Below are 18209 nucleotides of genomic sequence, written 5' to 3' on the forward strand. Positions count from 1 at the left end.
ATGAAGTCTGAAGACTACCAACAAATTTTGCAGCATAATGTAGGGCCCAGTGTGAGAAAGCTGGGTCTCCCTCAGAGGTCATGGGTCTTCCAGCAGGACAATGACCCAAAACACACTTCCAAAAGCACTATAAAATGGTTTGAGAGAAAGCACTGGAGACTTCTAAGGTGGCCAGCAATGAGTCCAGACCTGAATCCCATAGAACACCTGTGGAGAGATCTCAAAATGGCAGTTTGGAGAAGGCATCCTTCAAATATCAGGGACCTGGAGCAGTTTGCCAAAGAAGAATGGTCTACAATTCCAGCAGAGCATTGTAAGAAACTCATTGATGGTTACCGGAAGCGGTTGTTCGCAGTTATTTTGGCTAAAGGTTGTGCAACCAAGTATTAGGCTGAGGGTGCCAATACTTTTGGAGTTTTGTGTGAAATGATCAATGATTTGATTTTTGCTTCATTCTCTTTTGTGTTTTTTCCTTGCAAGCGAATTAAATGAAGATAATAAGACCAAAGAATTTGTGATTGCAATCATTTTCAGGAAGAAACTGAGTATTATCTGACAGAATTGCAGGGGTGCCAATACTTTTGGCCACCACTGTATGTGTGTATATATGTAAAAATACATGGGAGGAAAATGTAGGTAAGTTAAAAAATTTGCTTTAATAAAAGTGGACTAATTCATTAAGAAAAAAAAAATGAGCGGACTTCTCACCTGCCACATCCGGTTTAGTAAAGACTCACATGTCCTAATTACCTATACATAATTCTGGAGTATCTGGGGAACAATTATCTTACTTAAAGAAACGTGGAGATTGGAGAGCTGCCCGGTTCTCCTAGGGAAGTTGTGGCCTTTTTAATTTTACTACTTTGATTTGACAAACGAGATCTCTAGGTTTTTCCAGCTACAAATCTATAACTTTTTCTCACACTGTCAGCACCACGTGTCCATTGTGTCCAGTGATGTGTATGAGGAGGGTTAGAGGACCATTTCTGTAACTAAACAAGCAGCTTTCTCTGTCTATGCGACAGCAAAGGGGGCTGACCTGGGTAATAAAACAAGCTAACCAGCCCCCTTCACGCACATCATCCTGACTCAGAAAAGTCACCACTGTGTTAAATTCCAATGCAGAAGTGGAGCTGCCGGCACTGACTGCGAGAGATTGGGGCACAATTAATAGGAAGTGTAAATGGGAGGGTTATATAGAATAGTGTTGTACATATCTAAAGGGTTTTTTAACACCTCAGTTGTGTGAAAAGTTTGGATCTTTATCGCCACCTATTTTTCATACCAGACACTGCAGCTTTATCTCCTCTGCACTGCACAGGTACCAAACTGCAGCAGGATATGGCTGTATCTGGATGTTCTAGAAAATGATTGATTTTAATGAATGCCAAGTCCTGTTTCTAGGTCAGACCTATATGTTGTGGCCTATTACACCTTGTATATTTGTTTTTAACTATTTGTCTATCTTCTCTTTCAGTCTGATCTTGTTGATCAGAGTATATTTAATTTTATCCCCGAGGGGGAACATTCAGAAATATATAAAATCCTGTCTACGCACATGATGGAAAGTGCTTCTTTGGGTTCAGATTATCTGAAAAGTAAGTGTCTTTAAATTAATTCTTATTAAGTGTGAGGGTCTTATATTACCGTATTTCATTGTAGACCGCCAGGATTTTAACCCCTTCACATCATGGCTACTTTCCTTTTTTGCATTTGTTTTTTCTTCATCTTCTTCCAAGAAACATAACTTTTTTTTATTTTTTCCATTGACATATGAGGGCTTGTTTTTTTAGGGTAGAAGTTGTACTTTGGAGTGACACTATTCATTTTATCATGTGGTGCACTGGAAAGCAAGGAAAAAATTCCAAGTGTGACAAAATTGTGAAAAAGCACAGTTCAGCAATTGTTTATTTACATTGTTCATTATACCGTGAAAATTACCTGGCAGCATGATTCTCCAGGTCTGCATGATCATGGGTTTACCAAACATGCTTAGTTTTTGTTGTTGTTGTTGTTGTGTTTTGTTGTTTAGTAATAAAAAATAAAAAAAAATGTAAAAAAAATAAATCTAAAAAATAATAATAATAATTCTGTCACTATATATTTGTTTAGGTAGATAGGGCTGCGTGAGGGCTTGTTTTTTGCACCCTGAGCAGACTGTTTTATTGATACCATTTTGGGGTAGATTACAATGTTTTGATCACCTCTTATCAATCCTGGTGTTTTTGATTCTTTTGTCATTAAAAAGTTTACAGATCAAGTTCATTTAATATTTTGAAAGATTAGACTTTTAAGCATGTAATGATGTGTATTATTTATTTTTTTTATTTGAACTTTTATATTTAATTTTTTTTTTTCAGATTTTTAAAAAACATTTTTTTTTCACTTTATAGTTTATTTGTTAGTCCACTTGGGGGACTTGAACCTGCGATCATCTGATTGCTTCTAGTATACACCGCAATACCACAGTACTTCTGTGTATAGCACAAATCATGGTTTCCTATGAACACAAGCCAGAATCTGGTGTTCACAGAACAGTCAGGACAAGAATGGGAATTTTCAGCAGAACACCAGTCATCATTGCAACCCATTCATGCCCCGTGATCGCGTCACATGCGCGCAGGCTGGCTGTTAGAGCAGCGCGCCCCCCAACCAGAGATTGACAGCGGCATTTAACATGTTAACAGACGCCCTATGAGGACATCCTGTTCCAGGGGGTAATGATAGAAGTTTCTGGGAAGTGACTGCAGGGCCACCCTCCTGTGATGTCCCATTTGAGACTCCCCTGAAACGAAATGTCATAGGAAATAAAGTTTAAAAAAAATAGGGATTAGCTGTATAGGGAGAATAATAAAGAATATTAAAATATGGGAAGTTACAAAAATGGTCAGGTGAGCAACGCCAGTCTTAAAGGGAATCTGTCAGCAGGTTTTTGCTATGGAATCTGACAGCACCATGATGTAAGGGCAGAGACCCTAATTTCAGCGAAGAATCACTTAGTTTACTTGGTTCAGCAGTTATGATAAAATCACAGTTTTCTTTGCTGCAGATTTAGCAGAGCTCAGAATGCTGAGCCTTGTATAACCCCACCACACCACTGATTGGCATCTTTCTGTATACAATGTATAGTGACAGAAAGCTGCTAATCCATTCTGGGGATGTGGGTAGACTAGGAGGCATGGGGCACCTTGTCTAAGGCCTTTTTCACACGTCGGTGTCTCCGGTACGAGTGGTGACAGTTTTCATACATACTGGAGACACTGACAAACGCAGACCCATTCACATGAATGGGCCTGTGCACATCTCAGTGTGTTTCCACGGACGGTGTGTCCGTGTGCTCCACACGCTGACATGTCTGTTTTTTTGCGGATGCACGGTCCGCAAAACGTCCCACTCTTATGACATCCGTGTGACACGTATCGGCGTCTGGGAATCAGCGCTAAAGTTAGCATCGGCGTTTGGGAACAGCGTTGAATGCTGCCCTCATCATGGTTCCCTGCCGGCGCTGCGATCAGCACCAGCAGCGACAATGATAAGGGTAGTAGTAGTCTGCTCCCGGTGTGTCCCGGTGTAAAAATAAGAATAAAAAAAAATAATAATTCATATACTCACCTCTCCGGAGATGTCCCCCGCTGTAATCCTCTGATCGCTGACACCGAGGAGTCGGGGAGAATGAGCCGCTCTGGAGCTTCGCTCACTGAGTGACAGTACACCACTCCTGAGCTCAGCACCGGAGCCCGCTCGCTGGAGCCGCCCATTCTACCCGGCTCCTTCGCGTCAGCGATCAAAGTATTACAGCAGGGGACACTTAAGACAGGTGCGTATATGGATTTTATTATTTTAATCTTATTTGTACACAGGGACATCATTGTCCCTGCTGGTGCTGATCGCAGTGCCGGCAGGGAACCATGATGAAGGCGCAGTGTTCAGCACCTGGCGCTTGGGAACAGCACTGACTGTAGCACTGATTCCCAGGCTCCAGTCCTTGTGATCCTGATGCAGCACAAGGTTACCACACGTGTGACACACGCGGAACACTGATATCTCTGGTACCAGTTTTTCCGGTATCGGAAATATACGGACATGTGAAACCGGCCTTATAGTGATAATCTCCTACTGATAAAACACTGATTGTATTGAAACGGCAAAACACAGCCCAGTAAGTGACACCTCACTAGAATCGGGGTCTCCTCTTTTACATTATGGTGCTTTCCAATTATATAGCAAAAACCTGCTGACAGATAACCTTAAGTGAATTGACCCTTAATGTAGATGCATACTTTTGTACCATACTACTTTAAAATCTGAGTAACTATGACGCATGCTGTTGGAACAGGGCCCCCGATGGTGAGCAGAATGATTACTAAAGCAACCATGAATTTACAAATGGCAATAAGCATTTTTTGTCTTGTCACTATTTACAACTAGCCCTGCTGTAGTTTAAGAAAAAAAAAATTCTCTTCTGCACCTAGCTGATGTGCCACATGTAAGGCAGTCTGCTAGAAAAGCTGAGTCTGCGGTGGAGCGGTGTCACAGGAGGCAGGGTCGCTGCTGCAGGAGGCCGGTGGCAGGAATGGGCCAATGCTGCGGGCCCTCTGCTGGGAGGAGGGTGTGTGCCAGCGGTGCAAGACTGTGGGCCCTGGGCTTAAATAAAATGTTGGCGGTGAGCGGAGTCCACTTCCCATTGATTTCCAGAGGCGGCACATGTGCAGATTGAGATCTCGGTAGCCAAGATCTTATCTCCTGTATGTATATATATATATATATATATACAGGGTGGTCCAAAAGTAGGTGGACAGAAAGTGTAATAAGGTTATGAAGGGGGAGATTTATCAAACATGGTGTAAAGTGAAACTGGCTCAGTTGCCCTTAGCAACCAATCAGATTCCACTTTTCATTCCTCACAGACTCTTTGGAAAATGAAAGGTGGAATCTGGTTGCTAAGGGCAACTGAGCCAGTTTCACAGATCTAGTTTTCACAGATAGATCTCCCCCAAATCTGTTTTCTTTTCAGATAATTCAGATAACACATAATGGCAAATAATTTAAATACAGATCAAAGAAAATGGATTTTATCAGAGTATTGGAAATCTCAAAATGCTGAAACCATTAGAGCAAATTGGGTTGAAACATTTGGTACTCAAGCCCAAAGAGACAAACCATTTACCGCATTCGTGACAAATTCAATGCCACTGGCTCAATCCTTAATGCTCCAAAAACTGGTCGACCCAAAACAGTTGGTACAGAAGATAATAAACAACTTGTTGCTGAAACATTTGTTCAGAGTCCAAAAAAGTCCACAAGAAGAGCCTCTTTGGAATTGGGAATTTCACGAGCTTCTATCATGCGAATCCTGAAATCTATTGGGTGGAAAGCTTATCGTCCACGTCTAATTCATGGTTTATTTGAGGATGATCCAGACAGGCGGCTGCAATTTAGTGTTTGATGAATCTCCCCCTTCATAACCTTATTACACTTTCTGTCCACCTTCTGTCCACCCTGTATATATATAATATATATATGTATCTATGTACAGTACACACATTCTCATTTAAAGATTTTTCTGTATTTTCATGACTATGAAAATTGTATATTCACACTGAAGGCATCAGAATTATGAATTAACATATGTGGAATTATATACTTAACAAAAAAGTGTGAAACAACTGAAAATATGTCTTATATTCTAGGTTCTTCAAAGTAGCCACCTTTTGCTTTGATGACTGCTTTGCACATTCTTGGCATTCTCTTGATGAGCTTCAAGAGGTAGTCACCGGAAATGGTCTTCCAACAATCTTGAAGGAGTTCCCAGAGATGATTAGGACTTGTTGGCCCTTTTGCCTTCACTCTGCGGTCCAGCTCACCCCAAACTATCTCGATTGGGTTCAGGTCTGGTGTCTGTGGAGGCCAGGTCATCTGGCGTAGCACCCCATCACTCTCCGTCTTGGTTAAATAGCCCTTACACAGCCTGGAGGTGTGTTTGGGGTCATTGTCCTGTTGAAAAATAAATGATGGTCCAACTAAACGCAAATCGGATGGAATAGCATGCCGCTGCAAGATGCTGTGGTAGCCATGCTGGTTCAGTATGACTTCAATTTTGAATAAATCCCCAACAGTGTCACCAGCAAAGCACCCCTACACCATCACACCTCCTCCTCCATGCTTCACAGTGGGAACCAGGCATGTAGAGTCCATCCGTTCACCTTTTCTGCGTCGCACAAAGACATGGTGGTTGGAACCAAAGATCTCAAATTTGGACTCATTCGACCAAAGCACAGATTTCCACTGGTCTGATGTCCATTCCTTGTGTTCTTTAGCCCAAACAAGTCTCTTCTGCTTGTTGCCTGTCCTTAGCTGTGGTTTCCTAGCAGCTATTTTACCATGAAGGCCTGCTGCATAAAGTCTCCTCTTAACAGTTGTTGTAGAGATGTGTCTGCTGCTAGAACTCTGTGTGGCATTGACTTGGTCTCTAATATGAGCTGCTGTTAACCTGCAATTTCTGAGGCTGGTGACTCGGATAAACTTATCCTCAGAAGCAGAGGTGACTCTTGGTCTTCCTTTCCTGGGGCGGTCCTCATGTGAGCCAGTTTCTTTGTAGTGCTTGATGGGTTTTGCAACTGCACTTGGGGACTCATTCAAAGTTTGCCCAATTTTTTGGACTGACTGACCTTCATTTCTTAAAGTAATGATGGCCACTCGTTTTTCTTTACTTAGCTGCTTTTTTCTTGCTATAATACAAATTCTAACAGTCTATTCAGTAGGACTATCAGCTGTGTATCCACCTGACTTCTGCACAACACAACTGATGGTCCCAACCCCATTTATAAGGCAAGAAATCCCACCTGACAGGGCACACCTGTGAAATGAAAACCATTTCCAGTGACTACTTCTTGAAGCTCATCAAGAGAATGCCAAGAGTGTGCAAAGCAGTCATCAAAGCAAAAGGTGGCTACTTTGAAGAACCTAGAATATAAGACATATTTTCAGTTGTTTCACACTTTTTTGTTAAGTATATAATACCACATATGTTAATTCATAGTTTTGATGCCTTCAGTGTGAATGTACAATTTTCATAGTCATGAAAATACAGAAAAAACTTTAAATGAGAAGGTGTGTCCAAACTTTTGGTCTGTACTGTTTATAATATATATATATATATATATTATAATAAAAGGAGGGCTTTGTGGGGCTCATCATAATAAAGGGAGGGCTACGTGGGGCCCATTATCTAATATGTAAAGCTGAATGTGTGTGTGTGTGTGTGTGTGTGTGTGTATGTATGTGTGTATGTCCGGGATTGGCATCTGCACCGTCGCAGCTACAGCTACAAAATTTTGCACAGTCACACGTCTGGACCCTGAGAGTGTCATAGGCTATGTTGGGAGGTGAAATTTTAACCCCGCGCGTTCCAATTCACAAAACAATTTTGCCCCAATCTACATAATGGGGAAAAAGTGAAAGGAAAAGTGTTGGAGGCAAATTGACAGCTGCCACATGTGAACAAGGGAGAATTAAAGAATGAGAGCGATGGCACCAAAGAGTATATACCGTACAGTTGCTAAGGTGGGACCCCGACATGGGATACTCATACTCACCACACACGGGTGTCAGTTAGGGTATGTTGGTGGAAAGGCTGATGTCAGTCACATTACTTCTATGAGAGGATATAGAAACTTTTTTGTTAAGTATATAATTCCACATGTGTTAATTCATAGTTTTGATGCCTTCAGTGTGAATGTACAATTTTCAAAGTCATGAAAATACAGAAAAATCTTTAAATGAAAAGGTGTGTCCAAAACTTTTGGTCTGTACTGTATATTACACATACACACATTAAGTAGAATGAGGTGGACGGTGGTTGGCATTCAACTGACACTGGAATGGAATGGCAGACATGTAGAGATGGGGATTTTTAGAAATTATAATTGTGGAAAGCATGCTCAGACGCTTGAAAGCGGTGATAAAAAATCATGGTTATTCCACCAAATATTGATATCTGAACTCTTCAGAGTTAAAACATGAGTATTGTTGTTTCTAAATGAATTAGAACTTGTTTTCTTTGCATTATTTGAGGTCTGAAAGCACTGTTTCTTTTTTATTATTTTGACGATTTCTCATTTGCTACAAAAATACAAAATTTTTAGCTTTGAATTTCGGAGACCTATTGTCAGTAGTTAATAGAATAAAACAACAATGTACATTTTACTCAAAAATATACCTATAAAGAGAAAAATCAGAGAAAATGAAAATTTTTGCTGTGTATGTATTTATACACTGTTCAAAAAAATAAAGGGAACACTCAAATAACACATCCTAGATTCTGTACAAAGTTGAATGTGCTGACAACAAAATCACACAAAAATCATCAATGAAAATCAAATTTATTATCCAATGAAGGCCTGGATTTGGACTCACCCCCAAAATTAAAGTGGAAAAACACACTACAGGCTGATCCAACTTTGATGTAATGTCCTTAAAACAAGTCAACATGAGGCTCAGTATTGTGTGTGGCCTCCACGTGCCTGTATGACCTCCCTACAACGCCTGGGCATGCTCCTGATGAGGTTGCGGATGGTCTCCTGTGGGATCTCCTCCCAGACCTGGACTAAAGCATCCGCCAACTCCTGGACAGTCTGTGGTGCAACGTGACGTTGGTGGATGGAGCGAGACATGATGTGCCAGATGTGCTCATTCTTATTCCGGTCTGGGGAACGGGCGGGCCAGTCCATAGCTTCAATGCCTTCATCTTGCGGGAACTGCTGACACACTCCAGCCACATGAGGTCTGGCATTGTCCTGCATTAGGAGGAACCCAGGGCCAACCGCACCAGCATATGGTCTCACAAGGGGTCTGAGAACCTCACCTCGGTACCTAATGGCATTCAGGCTACCTCTGGCGAGCACATGGAGGGCTGTGCGGCCCTCCAAAGAAATGCCACCCCACACCATTACTGACCCACTGCCAAACCGGTCATGCTGAATGATGTTGCAGGCAGCAGATCGCTCTCCACGCCGTCTCCAGACTCTGTCACGTCTGTCACATGTGCTCAGTGTGAACCTGCTTTAATCTGTGAAGAGCACAGGGCGCCAGTGGCAACTTTGCCAATCCTGGTGTTCTGTGGCAAATGCCAAGCGTCCTGCACGGTGTTGGGCTGTGAGCACAACCCCCATCTGTGGACGTCGGGCCCTCATACCACCCTCATGGAGTCTGTTTCTAACCATTTGTGTAGACACATGCACATTTGTGGCCTGCTGGTGGTCATTTTGCTGGGCTCTGGCTGTGCTCCTCCTGTTCCTCCTTGCACACAGGCGGAGGTAGTGGTCCTGCTGCTGGGTTGTTGCCCTCCTATGGCCCCCTCCACATCTCCTGGTGTACTGGCCTGTCTCCTGGTAGCGCCTCCAGCCTCTGGACACTACGGTGACAGACACGGCAAACCTTCTTGCCACAGCTCACATTGATGTGCCATCCTGGATGAGCTGCACTACCTGAGCAACTCCTGTGGGTTGTAGAGTCTGTCTCATGCTACCACGAGTGTGAAAGCACAACCAACATTCAAAAGTGACCAAAACATCAGCCAGAAAGCATTGGTACTGAGATGTGGTCTGTGGTCCCCACCTGCAGAACCACTCCTTTATTGAGGGTGTCTTGATAATTGCCAATAATTTCCATCTATTGTCTATTCCATTTGCACAACAGCATGTGAAATTGATTGTCAATCAGTGTTGCTTCCTAAGTGGACAGTTTGATTTCACAGAAGCTTGATTTACTTGGAGTTATATTCTGTTGTTTAAGTGTTCCCTTTATTGTTGAGCAGTGTATGTGTATGTATATGCGTGTAAGATATCATACTTGATACACAATCTGGATTTGTCAGACTTATTGTATGCATCAATATTACCCATGAGTAAATGTATACATTGGACTAGATCAATTCGGGAACAATAAGCTAACCAACAAAGAAAACCGAACAAAAGAGATCAAAATAAAGCAAGATAAATTAAAAAACAATTTCAGATTGATCAGCTTTTATACCTTTGCATATGCCTTATCATATACAAGGTTATCTCTGAGAATCATGTACTATGTCATCTACACTGATTTGTATCAATATATATTCTATGGCTATGTAATATGTACAATGAGAACTTATACTTTTCACTTGTGTATATAATTATGTTGTGTGAGCGCCTGTCTTTGCAGTGCCACCTACTGGCCTAACCATGATTCATTAAAGGTTTTTTAATTTATCTTGCTTTATTTTGATCTCTTTTGTTCGGTTTTCTTTGTTGGTTAGCATATACAGTATATCAGCCTCTTGATAATCAAGGCTTTGGTCGCAGGGTGGATTTTTGGCATGTTATCAGAGCTCAAGTTGCAGTTCAAGTGAAGGTCTGGGGTGCTGGGTTTCTTTTTATACACACCCACTAATTAACCAATCATTTACTGAGCACTGGTGAGGATGTAAACTAGGATTGGGTGCATTATATGACCAGGCGACAAAACTTTTGTCTTGCCAAAATCTGACCATTCTGTGTTCATTAAATGATCAATATTTCAGCATTGGTGCCAATTTATTTTCTTAACCGAAACCAAATTTGGGAGGGTTTCGGCTTTCAAAAGAGTAATTTATAAAACCAATGGATGAATTTAACGTCAGGTTATAAGCTTTTATTTACATAACATGGGTAAGCGACATAACTTCTGTCATATATATATATTACACACACACAATCTCTCTCGTGGATACAAAAATTTTGATTTATTCGGTATCAAGTATGAGCGCCACCTGCAGAAATCCCTGCACTTATACAGTAGGATGCATGTTGCTCTTACTACAGTGAGCAGCCTTTGTGATGTAGAAGTGCTGCCATGACCTGCAGTGTCTCTGGACTTGCCTCCCATTGACCACATCTAGGACTTTATTGGTCAGCAATTGCAAAAGGAGCTGCCAGCAGCAGATCTTGATGATTTGTCCAAGTGCATTCAGCGTGGCAGAACATTCCTCAGACATCCATTAATAACCTCCTTGATCGAAGGGTAGACGTGTAAGTGTGAGGTGCACATGGTGCTCATACTTGATACTGAACAAATCAAGATGTTTTAAAAATTTTGTTTCCATTTTTTCATCATGTTATAAAAATGTCTATTCATCCTGCGATTTCTATAATTCCATGACTTTTTCTTCTTGGTAATGCAATTTGTGTTATTTAGGGCAATATATGTAACTATAAATTTGGTATTACTGCAATTGAACTGATTTATTGAAGCAAACTTCTAAAATATGTTCTTAAAGGGAATCTGTCAGCAGATTTTTACTGTTTAATCTGAGAGCAGCCCAATAAAGAGCAAGAGAGCCTGATTACACTTATTAGGCCGTGTGTTGTATTTAAAACTACAGTCAGTGTATTATCAGCAGGAGATTTTCACTGCTGGACTAGGTCTCACATGCTGGCCAGTCCAGCTAATCTGTGTAACTCTGCACCTACCACTGATTAGCAGCTTGCTGGCCATGTACAGTGTACACAGTGAGCTGCTAATCAGGGGTGTGGGCCCATAGCTCAGCATTATGACCATTGCTACATATACAACAGAGAAAATGCCAAAACTACACCAAGCAGCCCAGGAAGTGATACATTGCTGGAATCAGGGTCTCTTTACCTGTATTATGTTGCTCTTGGATTACATAGCAAAAAAAACTGCTGAAAGATTCCCTTAAAAAATATAGATATTTAATTTGAAGGGGGGAACAAAAACAATTTGTTTCTGTCATCCTATAACTTTATTTATTCATTGATGGAGCAGTTTCATGGTTTCCTTTTTACAGGGCATGCTGCAGTTTTCATAGGTACTATTTACTATGGGGTACATATGTTTTTTTTTCTCTTTGTATATATTTTTAATCCAATTATTATTATTTTTTTTTTTTTTTAAGGAGGAGGCAATTTGACCGAAAAATGGCAATGCTTGCTTATGGTGTATAGGACATATAATTTTAAGTTTTGAAAGATGGGAGTTATAAACACAACAATATCAAATATGCTGATTTGAAATGTTAGGCTTTATTTTTTTTAGTCACCATAGGGTGCCTGAACTTGTTTTGTTTGCTTATTTATTACACTGCAATACATTAGTTAATTTGACAATATCATGCAATACTATCTCCTATGTAGATGAGGTTCATAGTGGCCCACTGGCATTATGACAAGACTACTGGCACCTGCAGTCGTGTTGGAGGCTGACATTAGGAAATCTAGGGGCAGACATATTACTGGTGATATGTGGGCCCAAGGGGTAGGGGGGCACATCAAGCTTCAAAGCCTGGTGTAATTTTGCATTCTGATTGAATTAGGGACTGCAAAGGGCCCATATACTGTTTTTGCACAGGGGCCTCTCCTGTCTGTGTCCGCCAGTGATGTAATCTGTATATGTATGTAACTAGTCAGGATGGGGAGTATTGTTATGCTTTTTAGGCAATCTTGTGTTTATTTTTTTTCAGCAAAAAATGAACTTGAATTCTGTTGCCACATGCTGCGGGGAACTGTGGACCCAAAAGAACCAGCAACGTACGAATTTGTAAAATGCATTGGAAATTTCAAGTCCTTAAACAATGGTAAGTTGTGTTCCAGTCTGTGCCATGAACACATCGTGCTGAGTAATTAGTGGATATCTCCAGTCTGTATACAATGGGGATGGGTTTTTCTATGCGAGTCCCTTGTAATCAGCGGTTCACATTATTCTAGAAAACCCCTTTAAAGGATTCAGTCACTCGGTGGAGAGGGTCGTACGAAGTCTGTCATAGTTTTGTTTTTTATTTATTTTACTCACTTATATAGTGCCGTTAATTCCACAGCGTGTTACAGACATTATCAATGTCCCCATTGGGGCTCACAATCTAGATTCCCTATCAGTATGTCTTTGGGGTGTGGGAGGAAACCGGAGAACCTGGAGGAAACCCACACAAAAAAGGGGAGAACATACAAACTCCTTGCAGATGTTGTTCTTGGTGGGATTTGAACCCAGGACCCCAGCGCTGCAAGGCTGCAGTGCTAACCACTGAGCCACCGTTCTAGTTGAAAGCGCGATCCCAAGCACAGGACCTCTGTTTTCCTGTTCATATCCTCTAATAGGGTATATTGTGTATTGACAGACTGAATCGTGTAAGATTGGAGCCCCCACAATACCTTTGTAGAAGTTATGAGCTTTTATACAGAGACCGGTCTTGCAATAATTCTTGCTTTATTTTAGTACCGAACTCCACACACAATGGCTTTGATGGAGCATTACAGAGGTCGCTCCGGCCCACGTATGAGGAGAGAGTGTGTTTTGTAGCTACTGTACGGCTAGCTACTCCTCAGTTCATTAAGGTATGTCCTCTTTAAGGCTTGCAGTGATAAATTTCAGGACATAAATATCTGCTGTCCTTCTTTTGCTTACTTAGAAAAAGTTACTAATTGCTGAAGCTGGCTGTATTCTACATCTGACACCTCAGTCTACCTGCTAGGATCGGATACACAAACTCTTTGAATGGCACAATCAGTAGTGACCTCAGCATCTTAAGTGGTTTTACCGAGGGGTTGGGCTTTCTTATTACATGCGCATCACCACATGATGCCCCTATTACTGGAGTGTGAATTGGTAACCCTGGAAGTGCCCTAATTGTACAATTAATAGATCTTGAAAAACATTTATTTAAATAAGAAAATCAGTAAAAAAAAAAAAAAAAAAAAAAACCACAATAAACTTTGGTATTTGCTGTAATCGCATGATGCACATAATGGAATGAACATAATTCTACTGGAGTACGATGTGTCAGTAACAATGTACTTCACTCACTGTTGTGACATGAGGGAGTTAATTTGTCTCTTCGCCATGCAAGTCCCCTCCCGCTTATTTGTTCATTTCAAGTTGGCAAAATTGGTGGAAAAAATGTACAAAATGAGCAAAATCACGCTTGCAAAAAATTGTGTTTTTTTTTGTCAAAAAATTGTCTCATTATGAGGAGACACAATATACCAGTCCAATCCTGCAGTTGTATCACCATCTATCCATCCTGAACTTATTTCTAATCTACCATGTATGTGTGTATGAAGTAGGAGACGGATGGAAGAGAGAATAGCTGCAAGATCAGACTACTCTGTTTCTTTAGTTTGGTACTGTGGTGATTCATTGCTCTGTAGAAGCCAAAGATTTGTGATTTTAGATGATTTGTAGCGTTTTCATCTTCAGTGTGTCCTGTGCTTGATGGTGTGTTGATGCATGTTGTTTCAGTGTTGTTTTCTGTCCCTGTCACCAGGAAATGTGCACTGTGGAGGAGCCTAATGAGGAGTTCACATCTAGGCACAGCTTGGAATGGAAGTTCCTCTTCTTAGACCACAGGTAGGAAGATCCCAGAGCGTGTGAGAGGCAGTCATGTATGATGAGGATATCTTCTTAGTTTACTTGTAGACAGTAGTGATGAGAGAATGTGCCTGTATAACCCTTTAACCGAGCATGCTCGGGTGCTTTCTGAGTACCTTCGGCGTGCTCATATATTATGTTGGAATCAGTGTGCCTGAATGATTTATGGCTGTTAGGTAATCCTCACATGTGTTAAAGCTGTCTAACAGCCATAAATCATGCAGATGCAGGGACTTGAACATAATATACAAGCACGCCGAAGATACTCGGAGAGCACCCGAGTGTGCTCGGTTAAAAGGTCAAACGCGCACACTCGCTCATCACTAGTAGGCAGCTCTCCATGATTAAAGGGAACCTGACAGCTGATACATGCTTCTTGATCCACAGGCCCCATGTATCAGACGCTGGCTGCATGGCTTCAGCCATGATGTTGTTCTTTGGAAAGATATGGTGTTTCAGAGAAAAGCATACTTCATAAGATGCCAGGGACTGAGTCGCATGGGAGACTAGTCACACAGGCGAGTCTCCGGCAGCTTTTCCCCACCCACTACTCTTGAGTGACAGGTCTTTGCCTATGTGCATGCTTGTATGGCAAGACACCTGTCAATCACTGGCAAACATACATGGCTGAATTCATGCGGCCAGTGTCTGATACATCCTATTCGTGGATCTGTCAGGGTCCCTTCTAAGGCTGTGCACCAACTATGCGTTTTTCAAGCGTTTTTGATGCGGAATTTCCGCAGCAGAAACGCTTTAAAAACGCTTGGTAATCAGTGCCCCATGATCCCCAATGAAAATCTGCATGTTCTGTGCCCATGCTGCGGATTTTTCCGCAGCGGATTTTCCTTGCGAAAAAATCCGCAGCATGGCCATTATTTGTGCGTTTCTGCATGCAGATTTGAGGTCCCAATGCACTTGAAAAACGCAAGTCAAATCCGCATGTAAAAACGCTGCAAAAACGCGTGTAAAATCCGCAAGCGTTTTTGACTGCCAAGGACATGCAGAAACTTTCTGCTTCATTTCTGCATCGTGGGCACATACCCTTATACTATCCCCCCCTTCAGCAAGTCATTTTATTTACTTGCACAACCTTTCTACAAACCTCCATATTTAGAGCCTAAGGCTAAGTGCCCACGTAGCGTTTTTCAAGCGTATATGCTGCTGAATTTCCGCAGCGTAAACGCTTGTTAAACGCTAGGTAATCCGCCCCCCCATGGTCCCCAAGGGGATTCCGCAAGTTCAATGCTCATGCTGCGGATTTTTCCGCAGCGTTTATGCTGCGCTCAAAAATCCGCAGCATGTCCATTAATTTTGCGGAAGCGCGGCATAATCGCCGCCATTGACTTGCATTGAGACTCATATAATCCGTGTCAGTACATTTGTACTCACGGATTATATGCGTTTCAATGTGCGGATAGTACCCAAGTCTGGAGGAGAGAAGACTCTCATCCAGACCTAGGTACCATAGAAACTGTAAAAAAAAAAAAAAAAAAAAAAAGAATTTAAAATAAAAAATAAAGTTTATACTCCCCTTCCGATGTCTTCCCGGTGTTTTGTCTGCTCCCTCCGGTGTCTTGCAATGTTCGCGTAGATGTGAAGGACCTGCCATGAAGTCACTGAGTCATGTGACCCATCACATGGCTCAATGACGTCACCGCAGATCCTTCACACCACCGCGAGAAGTGCAAGACACTGGACGGAGCAGACAAAACACCGGGAAGACATGGGAAGGGGAGTATAAACTTTATTTTTTTTATTTTTCACCATTCTTATTCTTTATTTTAAATAACTTGGTCACACTATATATGCCGGTTGCATGGATTTATATAGTGTGACCAAGTTATCAAGCACTTTCCAAGTGATGCTAAAATCGCTTGGAAAAGCGCTTGATAACCCGCATGCAGAAATGCATGCAAAGACGCTTTACAAACGCTTCTACCAGGCGGGAAAAACGCATGTAAAAACCGCATGCGATTTTCCCGCCAGGGAGAAGCGTAAAAAATATGCAGCATTTCCGCAACATGGGCACATAGCCTTAGTCTTTTGCATACTGTGCTTTTTATTATTTCTGAATGCTGTACCTAATCTGACTCCCACTGCCATTTCCAAGCTGATGTTCAATATTAAGTATAATTTTATTTTTTTTTTTTTTAACCACTTTTTTTTTCCTTTAAGATGCTTTGCCATGTGACTGAGCCATTCAATTTTTATGAATGGTAAATGTTAAAGACCTGGTTAAAGACTTTTTTTAATTTTATGGTACATACCATGTAAATAATAGAGTAATGGCTACAATTTTATTATATTTGTGTGATTAGTTACCTCCGTTAAGCCACTTAAAGACAATGTGCAATATGTTTCTAGAATGCTGCTTATTAGCTTCAATCACCTTCCAGCTGCACAGTTTCTTCTGTTCAGTATGGGGCGGAGAGGAGGCTTGGGTTACTGCAGTCCTTTACTTCCTCCCTGCTGGAAGAATAGCTTCAATATCTTGGCGTACACAATTACAAGCAGTCTGTTTATCAAGGGAACTTGTGTGTTGTGTGCTGTATGAATGTATATAATGTCGCCTCAATACACCTAGCTGATGTCTACTGTCTTTCGAATCTAGGGCTCCTCCAATAATCGGATATTTGCCTTTTGAGGTGCTCGGCACTTCAGGCTATGATTACTATCACGTGGACGACTTGGAGAATCTTGCAAAATGTCATGAACATTGTAAGTAGTGTAGTACTATTTTAGAGCATATTATGATGATAGTAGGAGTTAATGTCATTGTTTAAAAGGGTTTTCTTATTTCCACTCTTCATGGATATCCATGCACCAGCCGCAGGAGGTGATTACTCTGGAAACAGGCGAGCAGGTGGATGTTACTCAGGGCTTGTACCAGTACCGTAGACTGCTGTGCTATGCGGGGTCCATAACTCCTATTAGCTTATATTGCTATGGGAATAGCAAAGCACTGACCACTAGGTTGTTTCTGTAACCTGGGCCCCTTTTGGCCAGTGTATAAGCAATTCCAGTCTCCATAATGAATGGATGAAATGGCAAAAACCCTTTAACTCCTTAAAGACCCGTCACATTCATATTCATCACATGTTGAATGTAGTGTCGTGTGCAGCAGAATCAAGAGCTGAGCCCCCTACATACCAAGGAGATACCGGCTGTGTCATACAGCCAGCATCTGCCTGTAGCAGCAATGACCAGAGCTAGTTTGCTTCAATCACCGCTGTTTTAACCACTTAAGTGCTGCTGAGACGTGAACCCAGAGAGCCAATAGTTTTCCAAGCCAGCTGGGGGCGTGCTGAAGACCTCCACGATTGCCATCTTCTTCCCCTATGATGCCCAGATTTTTTACATAAAAGGACTATCAATTACACTACATACTGTAGTACTGGGAATCATGTATCCAAGTCATTTTAACCGCCAAATAAACACATGTGAAAACAAAATCCATAAAATAATGGCAGAATTGTGTGTGTGTGTGGGGGGGGGGGGGTTTATACAACTTTTTTTTTTTTTTTTTACTTACCACTTTTCATTATACTATATGGTAAAATGAATTGCGTCCTTCAAAACAATAACTTTGTCCCTCAAAAATTAAGCCCTCATACATCTATGTTCACGGGTAAAAAAAAAACTGTATGGCTCTTGGCAGAGGAGTAAAAAATGAAAGGGCAAAACTAAAAAAAAAAATCACCAGGTCTGGAAAGGGTTAATGTGTAAGGCTCAATGCACACTGCATCTTAGCCATATATTTATGTATGTGGCAGGACTAGTTCCCAGCATATATGTTAAAATGTTTTCTTTGC

At 41.5% G+C, this 18209-nt stretch overlaps 1 protein-coding gene across 9 annotated transcripts in view; it reads left to right on the forward strand.

Moving 5' to 3' along the window:
• CLOCK (clock circadian regulator) overlaps positions 1-18209 on the forward strand; it is a 99994-nt gene that overhangs the window by 69457 nt on the left and 12328 nt on the right. For all 9 annotated transcript variants that reach the window (XM_073645477.1, XM_073645475.1, XM_073645471.1 and 6 more), the window contains 5 exons: positions 1478-1598; positions 12497-12610; positions 13246-13364; positions 14294-14376; positions 17009-17115. In XM_073645477.1, the coding sequence (XP_073501578.1) occupies positions 1478-1598; positions 12497-12610; positions 13246-13364; positions 14294-14376; positions 17009-17115 (544 nt within the window). The remainder of the gene's footprint in view (positions 1-1477; positions 1599-12496; positions 12611-13245; positions 13365-14293; positions 14377-17008; positions 17116-18209) is intronic.

This window comes from Phyllobates terribilis, unplaced genomic scaffold, assembly GCF_046119375.1.
Source record: "Phyllobates terribilis strain yellow unplaced genomic scaffold, ASM4611937v1 Scaffold_1__5_contigs__length_1240528914, whole genome shotgun sequence".
NCBI lineage: Eukaryota > Metazoa > Chordata > Amphibia > Anura > Dendrobatidae > Phyllobates > Phyllobates terribilis.